Source organism: Salmo salar, chromosome ssa15 (genome assembly GCF_905237065.1).
Source record: "Salmo salar chromosome ssa15, Ssal_v3.1, whole genome shotgun sequence".
NCBI lineage: Eukaryota > Metazoa > Chordata > Actinopteri > Salmoniformes > Salmonidae > Salmo > Salmo salar.
Genome location: NC_059456.1, coordinates 103,918,401 through 103,934,797, shown reverse-complemented (window position 1 = coordinate 103,934,797; position 16,397 = coordinate 103,918,401). Strand labels below are relative to the sequence as shown.

General features: G+C 47.4%; 1 protein-coding gene across 1 annotated transcript in view; it reads right to left on the bottom strand.

Annotated features, from left to right (window-relative positions):
• Positions 1-503: 503 nt before the first annotated feature.
• The window catches only part of LOC106572901 (protein-tyrosine kinase 6), a 26,920-nt gene continuing 11,026 nt past the window's right edge, over positions 504-16,397 (bottom strand). Inside the window, exons 5-8 of the mRNA XM_014147486.2 lie at positions 7,854-8,012; positions 5,966-6,147; positions 4,753-4,906; positions 504-1,194 (exon numbers count right to left, since the gene is read on the bottom strand). Of these exons, the coding sequence (XP_014002961.1) occupies positions 1,007-1,194; positions 4,753-4,906; positions 5,966-6,147; positions 7,854-8,012 (683 nt within the window). The 3' untranslated portion in view covers positions 504-1,006. The remainder of the gene's footprint in view (positions 1,195-4,752; positions 4,907-5,965; positions 6,148-7,853; positions 8,013-16,397) is intronic.

Below are 16,397 nucleotides of genomic sequence, written 5' to 3'. Positions count from 1 at the left end.
AGGTACGTTACAGGTACGCTACAGGTACGATACAGGTACGTTACAGGTACGATACAGGTACGCGACAGGTACGCTACAGGTACGTTACAGGTACGCTACAGGTACGCTACAGGTACGATACAGGTACGTTACAGGTACGATACAGGTACGCTACAGGTACGCTACAGGTACGCTACAGGTACGATACAGGTACGCTACAGGTACGCTACAGGTACGATACAGGTACGTTACAGGTACGCTACAGGTACGCTACAGGTACGCTACAGGTACGCTACAGGTACGATACAGGTACGCTACAGGTACGCTACAGGTACGATACAGGTACGATACAGGTACGCTACAGGTACGCTACAGGTACGCTACAGGTACGCTACAGGTACGATACAGGTACGCTACAGGTACGATACAGGTACGATACAGGTACGATACAGGTACGATACAGGTACGTTACAAATGGAGAAAAAAAAAGTTGACAAGTAAAATAATGATTTGAAAGTCAGAGATATTATCCTTTAGTGTATATTTATTACAATCGAAACAAAGTGTTCCATGCCAGGGAGAAGCTGGTCCTGACTTAACAACAATAGAAAAGCCAAAGTTGGTGATTTACTGCCACCTGCAGTTTATAGAATGTTTTATCTCAAGTATAATTCATTGGCTGATCCTTCCTGATGACCTGAATGGAATCATGTGATCCTTAATCACAGGAGGTTGGTGGCACCTTAATTGGGGAGGACAGGCTCGTGGTAATGACTGGAGTGGAATAGGTGGAATGGTATCAAATACATAAAACACATGGTTTGATGCCATTCCATTTGCGCCGTTCCAGACATTATTATGAGCCGTCCTCCCCCTCAGAAGCCTCCACTGTCCTTAACCCATAGGATGTCCCACCCAGTTGACTACTTTAAAATGGTGGAAGTGAATGGCAATGTCCATGCAAAAAAATAAAAAAAATAAAGGTTATTTCTAAACACTGATGACTGTCCATTTCTATGGTTCAGGCTCATTGTTCCAGCTCATAACGGTTGATGTTCTCCAGTTTGCTCCTGAGCTCCTTGAAGTCCGGTCTGTCTGCAGGGTTGTCACTCCAACAGGCCAACATGAGTTTGTAGAGGAAGTTTGGACATTTCTCTGGAGCTGGCATCCTGTAGCCAGCGATGATCTGACGGTATACCTCGTTGTTGTTGTAGCCTGGATCACAGAGAAAGGCCATACGATCAATCAATCAATCACATTTATTTCTTACGCCCTTTTTACATCACTAGTTGTCAAAAAAAGTGGTATAACAGTAACCCAGGCCTAATCAGAATCACCTTATTTGCCAAGTACATTTGCATGTACAGGAATTTGACTAAACAGGATATGCAGAGAGACAACAAACAGGATATGCAGAGAGACAACAAACAGGATATGCAGAGAGACAACAAGCAGGATATGCAGAGAGACAACAAGCAGGATATGCAGAGAGACAACAAACAGGATATGCAGAGACAACAAACAGGATATGCAGAGAGACAACAAGCAGGATATGCAGAGAGACAATAAGCAGGATATGCAGAGAGACAACAAGCAGGATATGCAGAGAGACAACAAACAGGATATGCAGAGAGACAACAAACAGGATATGCAGAGCGACAACAAGCAGGATATGCAGAGAGACAATAAGCAGGATATGCAGAGAGACAATAAGCAGGATATACAGAGACAATAAGCAGGATATGCAGAGAGACAATAAGCAGGATATGCAGAGACAATAAGCAGGATATGCAGAGAGACAAAAAACAGGCTACGCAGAGAGACAATAAACAGGATATGCAGAGACAATAAGCAGGATATGCAGAGACAATAAGCAGGATATTCAGAGACAATAAGCAGGATATGCAGAGAGACAATAAGCAGGATATGCAGAGACAATAAGCAGGATATACAGAGAGACAATAAGCAGGATATGCAGAGAGACAATAAGCAGGATATGCAGAGAGACAAAAAACAGGCTACGCAGAGAGACAATAAACAGGATATGCAGAGACAATAAACAGGATATACAGAGAGACGATAAACAGGATACACAGAAAGACGATAAACAGGATATACAGAGAGACAATGAACAGGATATACAGACAACACATGTAGAAGCTGAGAGAACACAAATCCACATGAGGTACAGCGAATTCAGGAAGTGTTCAGACCCCTTCCCTTTTCCCCTTCCCATCATGCCAAAGCAAAAACAGGTCATTTAGAATTTTTTAAATAAATAAATAAAAACTGAAATACCTTATTTAAGTAAGTATTCAGACCCTTTGCTATGAGACTCTAAATTGAGCTCAGGTGCATCCTGTTTCCATTGATCATCCTTGAGATGTTTCTACCACTTCACTGGAATCCACCTGCGGTAAATTCAATTTATTTGACATAATTTGGAAAGGCACAGACCTGTTTATTATAAGGTCTCACAGATGACAGTGCATGGCAGAGCGGAAACCAAGCTATCAGGTTGGAGGAATTGTCTGTAGAGCTCTAAGACAGGATTGTGTTGAGGCACAGATCTGAGGAAGGGCACCAAAAACATTCTGCAGCAATGAAGGTCCCCAAGAACACAGTGGCTTCCATCATTCTTAAATGGAAGAAGTTTGGAACCACCGATATACTTCCTAGAGGTGGCCACCCGGCCAAACTGAGCAATCGGGGGAGAAGGGCCTTAGTCAGGGCGGTGACCAAGAACCCGATGGTCACTCTGACAGAGCTCCAGAGTTCCTTTGTGGAGATAGATGGTTGTCTTTCTGGAAGGTTCTCATATGTAGCACTCCACCAGTCAGGCCTTTATGTTAGTGGCCAGACAGAAGCCACTCCTCAGTAAAAGGCACACGACAGCCCGCTTGGAGTTTGCCAAAAGGCATCTAAAGACTCTCGGACCATGAGAAACAAGATTCTCTGGTCAAATGAATGCCAAGCGTCACGTCTGGAGGAAACCTGGCACCATCCCTACAGGGAAGCATGGTGGTGGCAGCATCATGCTGTGGGGATGTTTTTCAGCGGCAGAGACTGGGAGACTAGTCCGGATCGAGGGAAATATGAACGGAGCAAAGTACAGAGTGTCACGTCCTGACCAGCAGAGGGAGGTATGGTATCAGTTTTGAGTCAGGATGTGGCAGGTTTTTTGTATGTTAATGGGTTTGTGTTGGTGATTAGACTCCCAATTGAAGGCAGGTGTGTTGAGTTGCCTTTGATTGGGAGTCTTATATAGTGGTGTGTGTTTTTCTTTGGGGTTGTGGGTAGTTGTTTGTGGTCACTGCTTGTTTAGCCTGTCACACTGTTGCCGTCGTGAGTATTGTTTTGTTTGGTTTTCCAGTGGATACTTTACTTGTTTTTTCATCAATAAACATGACTATCCACATTCCCGCTGCACCTTGGTCCATTCCTAACGACGGTTGTTACACAGAGAGATCCTGGATGAAAACCTGCTCCAGAGCGCTCAGGACCTCAGACTGGGGCGAAGGTTCACTTTCCAACAGGACGACAACCCTAAGCACACAGCCAAGACAACGCAGGAGTGGCTTCAGTACAAGTCTCTGAATGTCCTTGAGCGGCCCAGCCAGAGCCCGGAATTGAACCTGATCAAATATCTCTGGAAAGTCCTGAAAATATCTGTGCAGCAACGCTCCCCATTCAACCTGACAGAGCTTGAGAGGATCTGCAGAGAAGAATGGGAGAAACTCCCCAAATACAGGTGTGCCAACCTTTGTATCGTCATACCCAAGAAGACTTGAGGCTGTAATCGTTGCCAAAGGTGCTTCAACAAAGTACTGAGTAAAAGGTCTGAATAGTTATGTAAATGATATAGAATGTTTTTTACATTTGCAAAAATATTTTTTTTTAAATCAGTTTTAGAATAAGGTTGTAACGTAACAAAATGTAGAAAAAGTCAAGGGGTCTGAATACTTTCCGAATGCACTCTACACTATGTACACCAGGGCTGCCCAAACCTCTTCCTGGAGATCTACTGTCCTGTAGGTTTTCAGTCCAACCCTAATTTAGCAGTTCTGATTCAGCTAGTTAAGGTCTTGTTGAGCAGCTAATACGTAGAACCAGGTGTGTTAAATTAGGGTTGGACTGAAAACCCACAGGACGGTAGATCTCCAGGAAGAGGGTTGGACTGAAAACCCACAGGACGCTAGATCTCCAGGAAGAGGGTTGGGCAGCCCTGGTGTACACTGTAGAACTACAAGCTTCACTGTAAACCCAAAGAGCAAAGCAAAGCAGAAGTGAGAGCACAGCAGCCAGGAAACACTCCCTAGAAGGAAGAAATGTAGGCTGTGTTTAGACAGGCAGCCGAATTCTGATCTTTTTTTTCTCACTAATTGGTATTTTGACCAATCAGATGAGCTCTGAAAAATAGCTGATGTGAATAGATCTGATGTCATTCGTCAAAAGATAAATGAGTGGATAAAAGATCAGAATTGGGCTGCACGTGTAGACTTAGCCTAAGGCAATTATCTCCTGGTCTTCAGGCCTACTGTTTATAATAGAAGTAAGGATTAATACCACACAGCTAGTCAGAGGCATGGCCTGTATACTGGTTAGATCAGGGGCTTTCAATCCTCTCCTCAGAAACCCTCAGGCGCTCTATATATTTCATATTTTCCAGAACTAGTACGTGATTCAACTTGTCAACTAATCATCAAGCTCTGGATCAGGTGAGCTAGTTCAGGGTTACAACCAAACCATTGGGTTAGGTGAGACATGACATACCTGGGTATGGAATCCCACCATAGGTTAGTATCTCGTAGAGCAGAACCCCAAAGGACCAGACATCTGACTTGTTGGAGAAACGTCCGTGGCTGATGGCCTCCGGGGAACTCCATTTGTAGGGGATCTTTTTGTCCTCGGACACGTAGAAGGGCTCCTGAGGATGGAGAGAAACCCAACGAGGATGGAAAAATACTGCAAATTATTAATACAAATATATTGGGGGGAAAGGAGGAAGAGGGGAAAACATATTCTTTGTAAACAGCAAACTGCTGACCACTGGCAAAGTAATGTGGTTGAAAAATATTTGTACAAATTCTGGGTATATTTTAACAATATAAACCATGTTCAATCAAAACAAATTTGCTGGTGCTGAATACAATTACTTCAAACTAAATTGCACTGAGCTTTAATTTCTTGTAAAATGCTTTGGAGAATGTTGTCTATCCTAGTTCTTAACGGTACACAGTTGGAATTGGGAAAACCCAAGGACCAATCATCATGACACAAATGAGACACACAGACACAAAGGAAACATCCCAGATTATATCCTTGCCATGTCCAGGTATAGCTGTATGCTTAGTAGAAAGCTGTCTATCCTAGTTGTTAACAGTACCAGTTGGGATTGGGAAAACCCAACGTCCACTCAATCACGGCACAAACGCAAACACATACCATCACCCCAGGTTTATCCCTGCTGACCTGGATGATTCTGGCCAGTCCGAGTAATGACCTAATGAACGTTCTCTAAAGGTGAGGGAATGTTTGTTGTTTGCTGGGAACCTAGTAACCTTCATGATTCTGGCCAGTCCGAGTAATGACCTAATGAACGTTCTCTAAAGGTGATGGAATGTTTGTTGTTTGCTGGGAACCTAGTAACCTTCATGATTCTAGCCAGTCCGAGTAATGACATAATGAACGTTCTCTAAAGGTGAGGGAATGTTTGTTGTTTGCTGGGACCCTAGTAACCTTCATGATTCTGGCCAGTCCGAGTAATGACCTAATGAACGTTCTCTAAAGGTGAGGGAATGTTTGTTGTTTGCTGGGAACCTAGTAACCTTCATAATTCTGGCCAGTCCAAAGTCAGCCACCTTGCAGGTGTAGTTCTCCAATTATTAGTACCTACCTTGTTAGTCATCGCATCCCTCAGTCTGCTGAGAGACGCTACGATACCATCCTATGTTACAAGCGTCTGTTCACTAAAGATTATACCAACCTTGATGATCCTGGCCAGTCCAAAGTCGGCCACCTTGCAGATATAGTTCTCTCCCACCAGGACGTTTCGGGCCGCCAGGTCTCTATGGATACTGTTCTGCTGCTCCAGATACGCCATCCCATCAGCCACCTGGGCTGCCATGTCCGCCAAAGACACCAGGTCCAGCAGAGAACCCTCTGAACCTGGAGAGAGAGACTGATTGGTCAGAACTATGGACCTCTGGGACAGATTATCTGAAAATGTGGCTGAAGGGGGGTACATTACACTTGTATTACATGTTTAAGCAGGTACTCAGTTAAAATACTTTCGTTTTGACTGTTGAGAAAAAAATATATGTTTGAGGCCACTTTCAAAAATGTCTATCAGAAAGATCATTGTATGTACAGTAAGGGCCTGTTTCAGAGTCATAGAGACACATTGTGGTGTGCTGGAGGACTGGCTGGAGGACTGATTGGAGGACTGACTGGAGGACTGATTGGAGGACTGACTGGAGGACTGACTGGAGGACTGATTGAAATACTGGCTGGAGGACTGACTGGAGGACTGACTGGAGGACTGGCTGGAGGACTGACTGGAGGACTGACTGGAGGACTGATTGGAGGACTGACTGGAGGACTGATTGAAATACTGGCTGGAGGACTGACTGGAGGACTGGCTGGAGGACTGACTGGAGGACTGACTGGAGGACTGACTGGAGGACTGATTGGAGGACTGACTGGAGGACTGATTGAAATACTGGCTGGAGGACTGACTGGAGGACTGACTGGAGGACTGACTGGAGGACTGGCTGGAGGACTGACTGGAGGACTGGCTGGAGGACTGACTGGAGGACTGACTGGAGGACTGACTGGAGGACTGGCTGGAGGACTGATTGAAATACTGGCTGGAGGACTGGCTGGAGGACTGATTGAAATACTGGCTGGAGGACTGGCTGGAGGACTGATTGGAGGACTGACTGGAGGACTGGCTGGAGGACTGATTGAAATACTGGCTGGAGGACTGACTGGAGGACTGGCTGGAGGACTGACTGGAGGACTGGCTGGAGGACTGACTGGAGGACTGACTGGAGGACTGACTGGAGGACTGACTGGAGGACTGGCTGGAGGACTGACTGGAGGACTGGCTGGAGGACTGATTGAAATACTGGCTGGAGGACTGGCTGGAGGACTGATTGGAGGACTGACTGGAGGACTGGCTGGAGGACTGATTGAAATACTGGCTGGAGGACTGACTGGAGGACTGGCTGGAGGACTGGCTGGAGGACTGACTGGAGGACTGGCTAGAGGACTGGCTGGAGGACTGATTGAAATACTGACTGGAGGACTGGCTGGAGGACTGGCTGGAGGACTGACTGGAGGACTGGCTGGAGGACTGACTGGAGGACTGACTGGAGGACTGATTGAAATACTGTCTGGAGGACTGGCTGGAGGACTGACTGGAGGACTGGCTGGAGGACTGACTGGAGGACTGGCTGGAGGACTGATTGAAATACTGTCTGGAGGACTGACTGGAGGACTGATTGAAATACTGGCTGGAGGACTGATTGAAAGACTGTCTGGAGGACTGGCTGGAGGACTGATTGAAATACTGGCTGGAGGACTGGCTGGAGGACTGATTGAAATACTGGCTGGAGGACTGATTGAAAGACTGGCTGGAGGACTGACTGGAGGACTGACTGGAGGACTGACTGGAGGACTGACCGGAGGACTGACTGGAGGACTGACTGGAGGACTGGCTGGAGGACTGACTGGAGGACTGGCTGGAGGACTGACTGGAGGACTGATTGAAATACTGGCTGGAGGACTGGCTGGAGGACTGGCTGGAGGACTGGCTGGAGGACTGGCTGGAGGACTGACTGAAAGACTGGCTGGAGGACTGATTGACTAACCTCTGAGGAAGCTCAACAGGTTTCCCTTCTCCATGAGTTCAGTGATGATGTAGTAGGGGGATGAGGAGGTGCAGACGGCGAACAGGGAGATCAGGTGTCTGTGTCTCAGCTTCTTCAGGATCTGCACCTCACACTGGAACTCATGGTCGTTCAACGAGTCTGAAAAGAGATGAGGGTGAGGCTGAAGGTGAGGGTGAAGGTGGGGTGAGGGTGAAGTTAAGGGTGAGAGTGAGAGTGAGAGTGAGGGTGCAGGTGAGGGTGAGGGTAGGGGTGAAGGTGAGGGTGAGGGTAAGAATAAGGGTGAGGTTGAGGGTGAAGGTAAGGGTGAAAGTAAGGGTGAGGGTGAAGGTAAGGGTGAGGGTAAAGGTGAGGGTAAGGGTGAGGTTGAGGGTGAAGGTAAGGGTGAGGGTAAGGGTGAGGGTAAAGGTGATGGTAAGGGTGAGGTTGAGGGTGAAGGTAAGGGTGAGGGTAAGGGTGAGGTTGAGGGTGAAGTTAAGGGTGAAGGTAAGGGTGAGGGTAAGGGTGAGGGTAAAGGTGAGGGTAAGGGTGAGGTTGAGGGTGAAGGTAAGGGTGAGGGTAAAGGTGAGGGTAAGGGTGAGGTTGAGGGTGAAGGTAAGGGTGAGGGTAAGGGTGAGGGTAAAGGTGAGGGTAAGGGTGAGGTTGAGGGTGAAGTTAAGGGTGAAGGTAAGGATGAGGGTGGGGGTAAGGGTGATGGTCGGGTGAGGGTAAGGGTGGGAGTAAGGGTGAGGGTAAGGATGAGAGTGGGGGTAAGGGTGATAGTAGGGTGAGGACCCTGGGGGTAAGGTAGGGACCCTGGGGGTAAGGTAGGGTGAGGACCCTAGGGTGAGGGTAAGGGTGGGGGTAAGGGTGGGGGTAAGGGTGAGGGTGGGGGTACGGGTGATGGTAGGGTGAGGGTATGGGTGGGGGTAAGGGTGGGGGTAAGGGTGAGGGTGAGGGTGGGGGTACGGGTGATGGTAGGGTGAGGGTAAGGGTGAGGGTAAGGGTGAGGGTGAAGGTGGGGGTAAGGGTGAAGGTGAGGGTAAGGGTGAGGTTGAGGGTGAAGGTAAGGGTGAAGGTGAGGGTGAGGTTGAGGGTGAAGGTAAGGGTGAGGGTAAGGATGAAGGTGAGGGTGAGGGCAGGGGTGAGGGTGGGGGTGAAGGTAAGGGTAAGGGTAAGGGTGAGGGTGAGGGTGAAGGTAAGGTGAGGGTGGGGGTGAGGGTGAAGGTAGGGGTGAGGGGTGAAGGTAGGGGTGAGGGGTGAGGGTGGGGGTGAGGGTGAAGGTAGGGGTGAGGGTAAGGGTGGGGGTGAAGGTAGGGGTGATGGTAGGGTGAGGGTAAGGGTGGGGGTGAAGGTAGGGGTGAGGGTGGGGGTGAAGGTAGGGGTGAGGGTGAGGGTAAGGGTGAGGGTAGGTGTGGGGGTGAAGGTAGGGGTGATGGTAGGAGGGGGGTGAGGGTAAGGGTGAGGGTGGGGGTGATGGTAGGGTGAGGGTGAGAGTGTGGGGGTGAAGGTAGGGGTGAGGGTGGGGATGTTTATGTGTGTAAGTGTGTCTTGGTGGATAGGGGCATCAGTAATGGGTCATTAACTTAACCAATCACAAGCACAGATGGACACGGTAAAGGGATGGACACAGTAAAGGGATGGACACGGTAAAGGGATGGACACGGTAAAGGGATGGACACGGTAAAGGGATGGACACGGTAAAGGGATGGACACGGTAAAGGGATGGACACGGTAAAGGGATGGACACGGTAAAGGGATGGACACGGTAAAGGGATGGACACAGTAAAGGGATGGACACGGTAAAGGGATGGACACGGTAAAGGGATGGACACGGTAAAGGGATGGACACGGTAAAGGGATGGACACGGTAAAGGGATGGACACAGTAAAGGGATGGACACGGTAAAGGGATGGACACGGTAAAGGGATGGACTCGGTAAAGGGATGGACACGGTAAAGGGATGGACACGGTAAAGGGATGGACACGGTAAAGGGATGGACACGGTAAAGGGATGGACACGGTAAAGGGATGGACACGGTAAAGGGATGGACACAGTAAAGGGATGGACACGGTAAAGGGATGGACACGGTAAAGGGATGGACACGGTAAAGGGATGGACACGGTAAAGGGATGGACACGGTAAAGGGATGGACACGGTAAAGGGATGGACACGGTAAAGGGATGGACACGGTAAAGGGATGGACACGGTAAAGGGATGGACACGGTAAAGGGATGGACACGGTAAAGGGATGGACACGGTAAAGGGATGGACACGGTAAAGGGATGGACACGGTAAAGGGATGGACACGGTAAAGGGATGGACTCGGTAAAGGGATGGACACGGTAAAGGGATGGACACGGTAAAGGGATGGACTCGGTAAAGGGATGGACACGGTAAAGGGATGGACACGGTAAAGGGATGGACACGGTAAAGGGATGGACTCGGTAAAGGGATGGACTTGTTTGCCAATCCACTGTTGGATGAGGAAGTCTGGGAGCAGAGGCTATGTATCATGTTGAAACTATTTCAGGGACCTTTCTAGACTGGTCCTGTCCTGTCCTGCCCTGTCCTGTCCTGTCCTGTAATATATTGTATGCGCTGTAGCCAACACCTGTATCATAGACTATCGTTCACAAGCCATAGTTACGTAGTTGCCAATACAATGAAAGAATACACACAGAGAGTTGACAGACTGATAACATTCCAGTCCTCCTGTCCACTGAGCAGTCTCTAACAGTAAGACTGATAACAGTCCAGTCCTCCTGTCCACTGAGCAGTCTCTAACAGTAAGACTGATAACAGTCCACCCCACAGTCCTCCTGTCCACTGAGCAGTCTCTAACAGTAAGACTGATAACAGTCCACCCCACAGTCCTCCTGTCCACTGAGCAGTCTCTAACAGTAAGACTGATAACATTCTACCCCACAGTCCTCCTGTCCACTGAGCAGTCTCTAACAGTAAGACTGATAACATTCCATCCCACAGTCCTCCTGTCCACTGAGCAGTCTCTAACAGTAAGACTGATAACATTCTACCCCACAGTCCTCCTGTCCACTGAGCAGTCTCTAACAGTAAGACTGATAACAGTCCACCCCACAGTCCTCCTGTCCACTGAGCAGTCTCTAACAGTAAGACTGATAACATTCTACCCCACAGTCCTCCTGTCCACTGAGCAGTCTCTAACAGTAAGACTGATAACATTCCACCCCACAGTCCTCCTGTCCACTGAGCAGTCTCTAACAGTAAGACTGATAACATTCTACCCCACAGTCCTCCTGTCCACTGAGCAGTCTCTAACAGTAAGACTGATAACATTCTACCCCACAGTCCTCCTGTCCACTGAGCAGTCTCTAACAGTAAGACTGATAACATTCCACCCCACAGTCCTCCTGTCCACTGAGCAGTCTCTAACAGTAAGACTGATAACATTCCACCCCACAGTCCTCCTGTCCACTGAGCAGTCTCTAACAGTAAGACTGATAACAGTCCACCCCACAGTCCTCCTGTCCACTGAGCAGTCTCTAACAGTAAGACTGATAACAGTCCACCCCACAGTCCTCCTGTCCACTGAGCAGTCTCTAACAGTAAGACTGATAACAGTCCACCCCACAGTCCTCCTGTCCACTGAGCAGTCTCTAACAGTAAGACTGATAACATTCCACCCCACAGTCCTCCTGTCCACTGAGCAGTCTCTAACAGTAAGACTGATAACAGTCCACCCCACAGTCCTCCTGTCCACTGAGCAGTCTCTAACAGTAAGACTGATAACATTCCACCCCACAGTCCTCCTGTCCACTGAGCAGTCTCTAACAGTAAGACTGATAACTATAGGTTGTTTTGGTTACGATGTGTGTATCAGATGTCACCACGGAACACAGAACCCTAAGGCCCTAAGGCTGGGGCTGGGACGAGACACACCACCGCCAGGATTCACATAAGACAGGAAATGCAAAAATGTTTCTCTGACAATGGAGTTTGCGTAAGAAAAGAATGAGGGAATTTTTGACACACACATACACACACACACACACTGTCAGGTGATTTGTCATTTACTTCTGGCATGAAGGAAATGTTAAAACAAATCAAATGTTATTTGTCACATGCGCCGAATTCGACATGTGTAGACCTTACAGTGAAATGCTTACTTACAAACCCTTAAAACCAACAATGCATTTTAAAATAAAATAAGAGTTAAAATATTTACTAAAAGTAACACAATAAAATAACAATAACGAGGCTATATATAGGATTTACCGGTACCGAGTCAATATGCGGGGGAACAGGTTAGTCAAGGTAATTGAGGTAATATGCACATATAGGTAGGGGGTAAAGTGACTATGCAGCAGTGTAAAGAAAAGGGTGGGTCAATGAAATAGTCCGGGTAGCAATTTGATTAGCTTGGGGGTAGAAGCTGTTAAGGAGCGTTTTGGACCTTGACTTGGCGCTCCGGTACAGCTTGCCGTGCGGTAGCAGAGAGAACAGTCTATGACTGGGGTGGCTGGAGTCTTTAACAATTTTTAGGGCCTTCCTCTGACACCACCTGGTATATAGGTCCTGGATGGCAGGAAGCGTGGCCCCGGTGATGTACTGGGCCGTACGCACTACCCTCTGTAGGGCTTTGCGGTCGGAGGCCGAGCAGTTGCCATACCAGGCGCTGATGCAACCCATCAGAATGCTCTCGATGGTGCAGCTGTAGAACTTTTTGAAGATCTGGGGACCCATGCCAAATCTTTTCAGTTTCCTGAGGGAGAATAGGCGTTGTCGTGCCCTCTTCACGACTGTCTTGGTGTGTTTGGACCATGTTAGTTTGTTGGTGATGTGGACACCAAGGAACTTGAAACTCTCAACCTTCTCTACTACAGCCCAGTCGATGTGAATGGGGGCGTGCTCGGCCCTCCTTTTCCTGTAGTCCACAATCATCTCCTTAGTCTTGCTCACATTGAGACAGAGGTTGTTGTCCTGGCACCACACTGCCAGGTCTCTGACCTCCTCCCTATAGGCTGTCTCATCTTGGTCGGTGATCAGGCCTACCACCATTGTGTCCTCGGCAAACTTAATGATGGCGTTGGAGTCATATTTGGCCACGCAGTCGTGGGTGAACAGGGAGTACAGGAGGGGACTAAGCACACACCCCTGAGGGGTCCCTGTGTTGAGGATCAGCGTGGCGGATGTGTTGTTACCTACCCTTAACCACCTGGGGGACGGCCCGTCAGGAAGTCCAGGATCCAGTTGCAGAGGGAGGTGTTTAGTCCCAGGGTCCTTAGCTTAGTGATGAGCTTTGAGCGCACTATGGTGTTTAACGCTAAGCTGTCGTCAATGTGAAGAGCATTCTCACATAGGTGTTCCTTTCATCCAGGTGGGAAAGGGGCAGTGTGGAGTGCAATAGAGATTGCATCATCTGTGGATCTGTTGGGGGAGTATGTGAATTGGAGTGCCTTTCTACTGTAACATGAGTCATGATTCTATTTAGATATAATGGTCAAACAAACTTGACCATCTTTTCTGTAGTCAGTAAAGGATGATTGGTATTTGTGGGCATCTGGGATAAATGCACAAACTACCTGACTGCTTGGCTGTTGTTTGGCTGGTCCTCAGAACAGCTGATCTCACAGCAAACAAAGAGGAGGATTCCCATTGGAGGAACTAACATGCTCTCTCCCTGTAAATGATCTAATGCTCAGAATCCATATTGAACAGCTTTCGTAGTACAGTCAAATGATCATGACGATCACAATCAACACAACCACACTAGGGGGCAAATCCAAAATGGCACCTTATTCCATAGTGTGTCACGTTTGGCCAGAGCTGTGTAAGGTTCTGTCTAAAAGTAATACACTGTCCAGGGAGTAATACACTGTCCTGGGAGTACTACACTGTCCAATGAGTAATACACTGTCCCAATGAGTAAATACACTGTCCCAATGAGTAATACACTGTCCAGGGAGTAATACACTGTCCTGGGAGTACTACACTGTCCAGGGAGTAATACACTGTCCAATGAGTAATACACTGTCCTGGGACTACTACACTGTCCAATGAGTAATACACTGTCCCAATGAGTAATACACTGTCCAGGGGGTAATACACTGTCCCAATGAGTAATACACTGTCCAGGGAGTAATACACTGTCCCAATGAGTAATACACTGTCCGGGGAGTAATACACTGTCCAGGGAGTAATACACTGTCCCAATGAGTAATACACTGTCCAGGGAGTAATACACTGTCCCAATGAGTAACACACTGTCCCAATGAGTAATACACTGTCCAGGGAGTAATACACTGTCCAGGGAGTAATACACTGTCCAGGGAGTAATACACTGTCCCAATGAGTAATACACTGTCCAGGGGGTAATACACTGTCCCAATGAGTAATACACTGTCCGGGGAGTAATACACTGTCCCAAGGAGTAACACACTGTCCCAATGAGTAATACACTGTCCGGGGAGTAATACACTGTCCCAATGAGTAATACACTGTCCAGGGAGTAATACACTGTCCCAATGAGTAATACACTGTCCAGGGAGTAATACACTGTCCAGGGAGTAATACACTGTCCAGGGAGTAATACACTGTCCCAATGAGTAATACACTGTCCAGGGAGTAATACACTGTCCCAATGAGTAATACACTGTCCAGGGAGTAATACACTGTCCCAATGAGTAATACACTGTCCCAATGAGTAATACACTGTCCAGGGAGTAATACACTGTCCAATGAGTAATACACTGTCCAGGGAGTAATACACTGTCCCAATGAGTAATACACTGTCCAGGGAGTAATACACTGTCCAGTGAGTAATACACTGTCCAGGGAGTAATACACTGTCCCAATGAGTAATACACTGTCCCAATGAGTAATACACTGTCCAGGGAGTAATACACTGTCCCAATGAGTAATACACTGTCCCAATGAGTAATACACTGTCCAGGGAGTAATACACTGTCCCAATGAGTAATACACTGTCCCAATGAGTAATACACTGTCCAGGGAGTAATACACTGTCCAGGGAGTAATACACTGTCCCAATGAGTAATACACTGTCCCAATGAGTAATACACTGTCCAGGGAGTAATACACTGTCCAGGGAGTAATACACTGTCCAGGGAGTAATACACTGTCCAGGGAGTAATACACTGTCCCAATGAGTAATACACTGTCCAGGGAGTAAACACTGTCCCAATGAGTAATACACTGTCCAGGGAGTAATACACTGTCCAGGGAGTAATGCACTGTCCAGTGAGTAATACACTGTCCCAATGAGTAATACACTGTCCAGGGAGTAATACACTGTCCCAATGAGTAATACACTGTCGCGGGAGTAATACACTGTCCCAATGAGTAATACACTGTCCAGGGAGTAATACACTGTCCAGTGAGTAATACACTGTCCCAATGAGTAATACACTGCCCAGGGAGTAATACACTGTTTTGGGAGTTAATACACTGTCCCAATGAGTAATACACTGTCCCAATGAGTAATACACTGTCCAGGGAGTAATACACTGTCCCAATGAGTAATACACTGTCCCAATGAGTAATACACTGTCCAGGGAGTAATACACTGTCCAGGGAGTAATACACTGTCCAGGGAGTAATACACTGTCCCAATGAGTAATACACTGTCCCAATGAGTAATACACTGTCCCAATGAGTAATACACTGTCCCAATGAGTAATACACTGTCCAGGGAGTAACACACTGTCCCAATGAGTAATACACTGTCCAGGGAGTAACACACTGTCCCAATGAGTAATACACTGTCCAGGGAGTACTACACTGTCCAGTGAGTAATACACTGTCCCAAAGAGTAATACACTGTCCAGGGAGTAATACACTGTCCCAATGAGTAATACACTGTCCAGGGAGTAATACACTGTCCAGGGAGTAATACACTGTCCCAATGAGTAATACACTGTCCAGGGAGTAATACACTGTCCCAATGAGTAATACACTGTCCAGGGAGTAATACACTGTCCCAATGAGTAATACACTGTCCAGGGAGTAATACACTGTCCCAATGAGTAATACACTGTCCAGTGAGTAACACACTGTCCCAATGAGTAATACACTGTCCCAATGAGTAATACACTGTCCAGGGAGTAATACACTGTCCAGTGAGTAATACACTGTCCCAATGAGTAATACACTGTCCCAATGAGTAATACACTGTCCAGGGAGTAATACACTGTCCCAATGAGTAATACACTGTCCAGGGAGTAATACACTGTCCAGGGAGTAATACACTGTCCCAATGAGTAATACACTGTCCCAATGAGTAATACACTGTCCAGGGAGTAATACACTGTCCCAATGAGTAATACACTGTCCAGGGAGTACTACACTGTCCAGTGAGTAATACACTGTCCCAAAGAGTAATACACTGTCCAGGGAGTAACACACTGTCCCAATGAGTAATACACTGTCCAGGGAGTAATACACTGTCCCAATGAGTAATACACTGTCCAGGGAGTAATACACTGTCCCAATGAATAATTACACTGTCCCAATGAGTAATACACTGTCCCAATGAGTAATACACT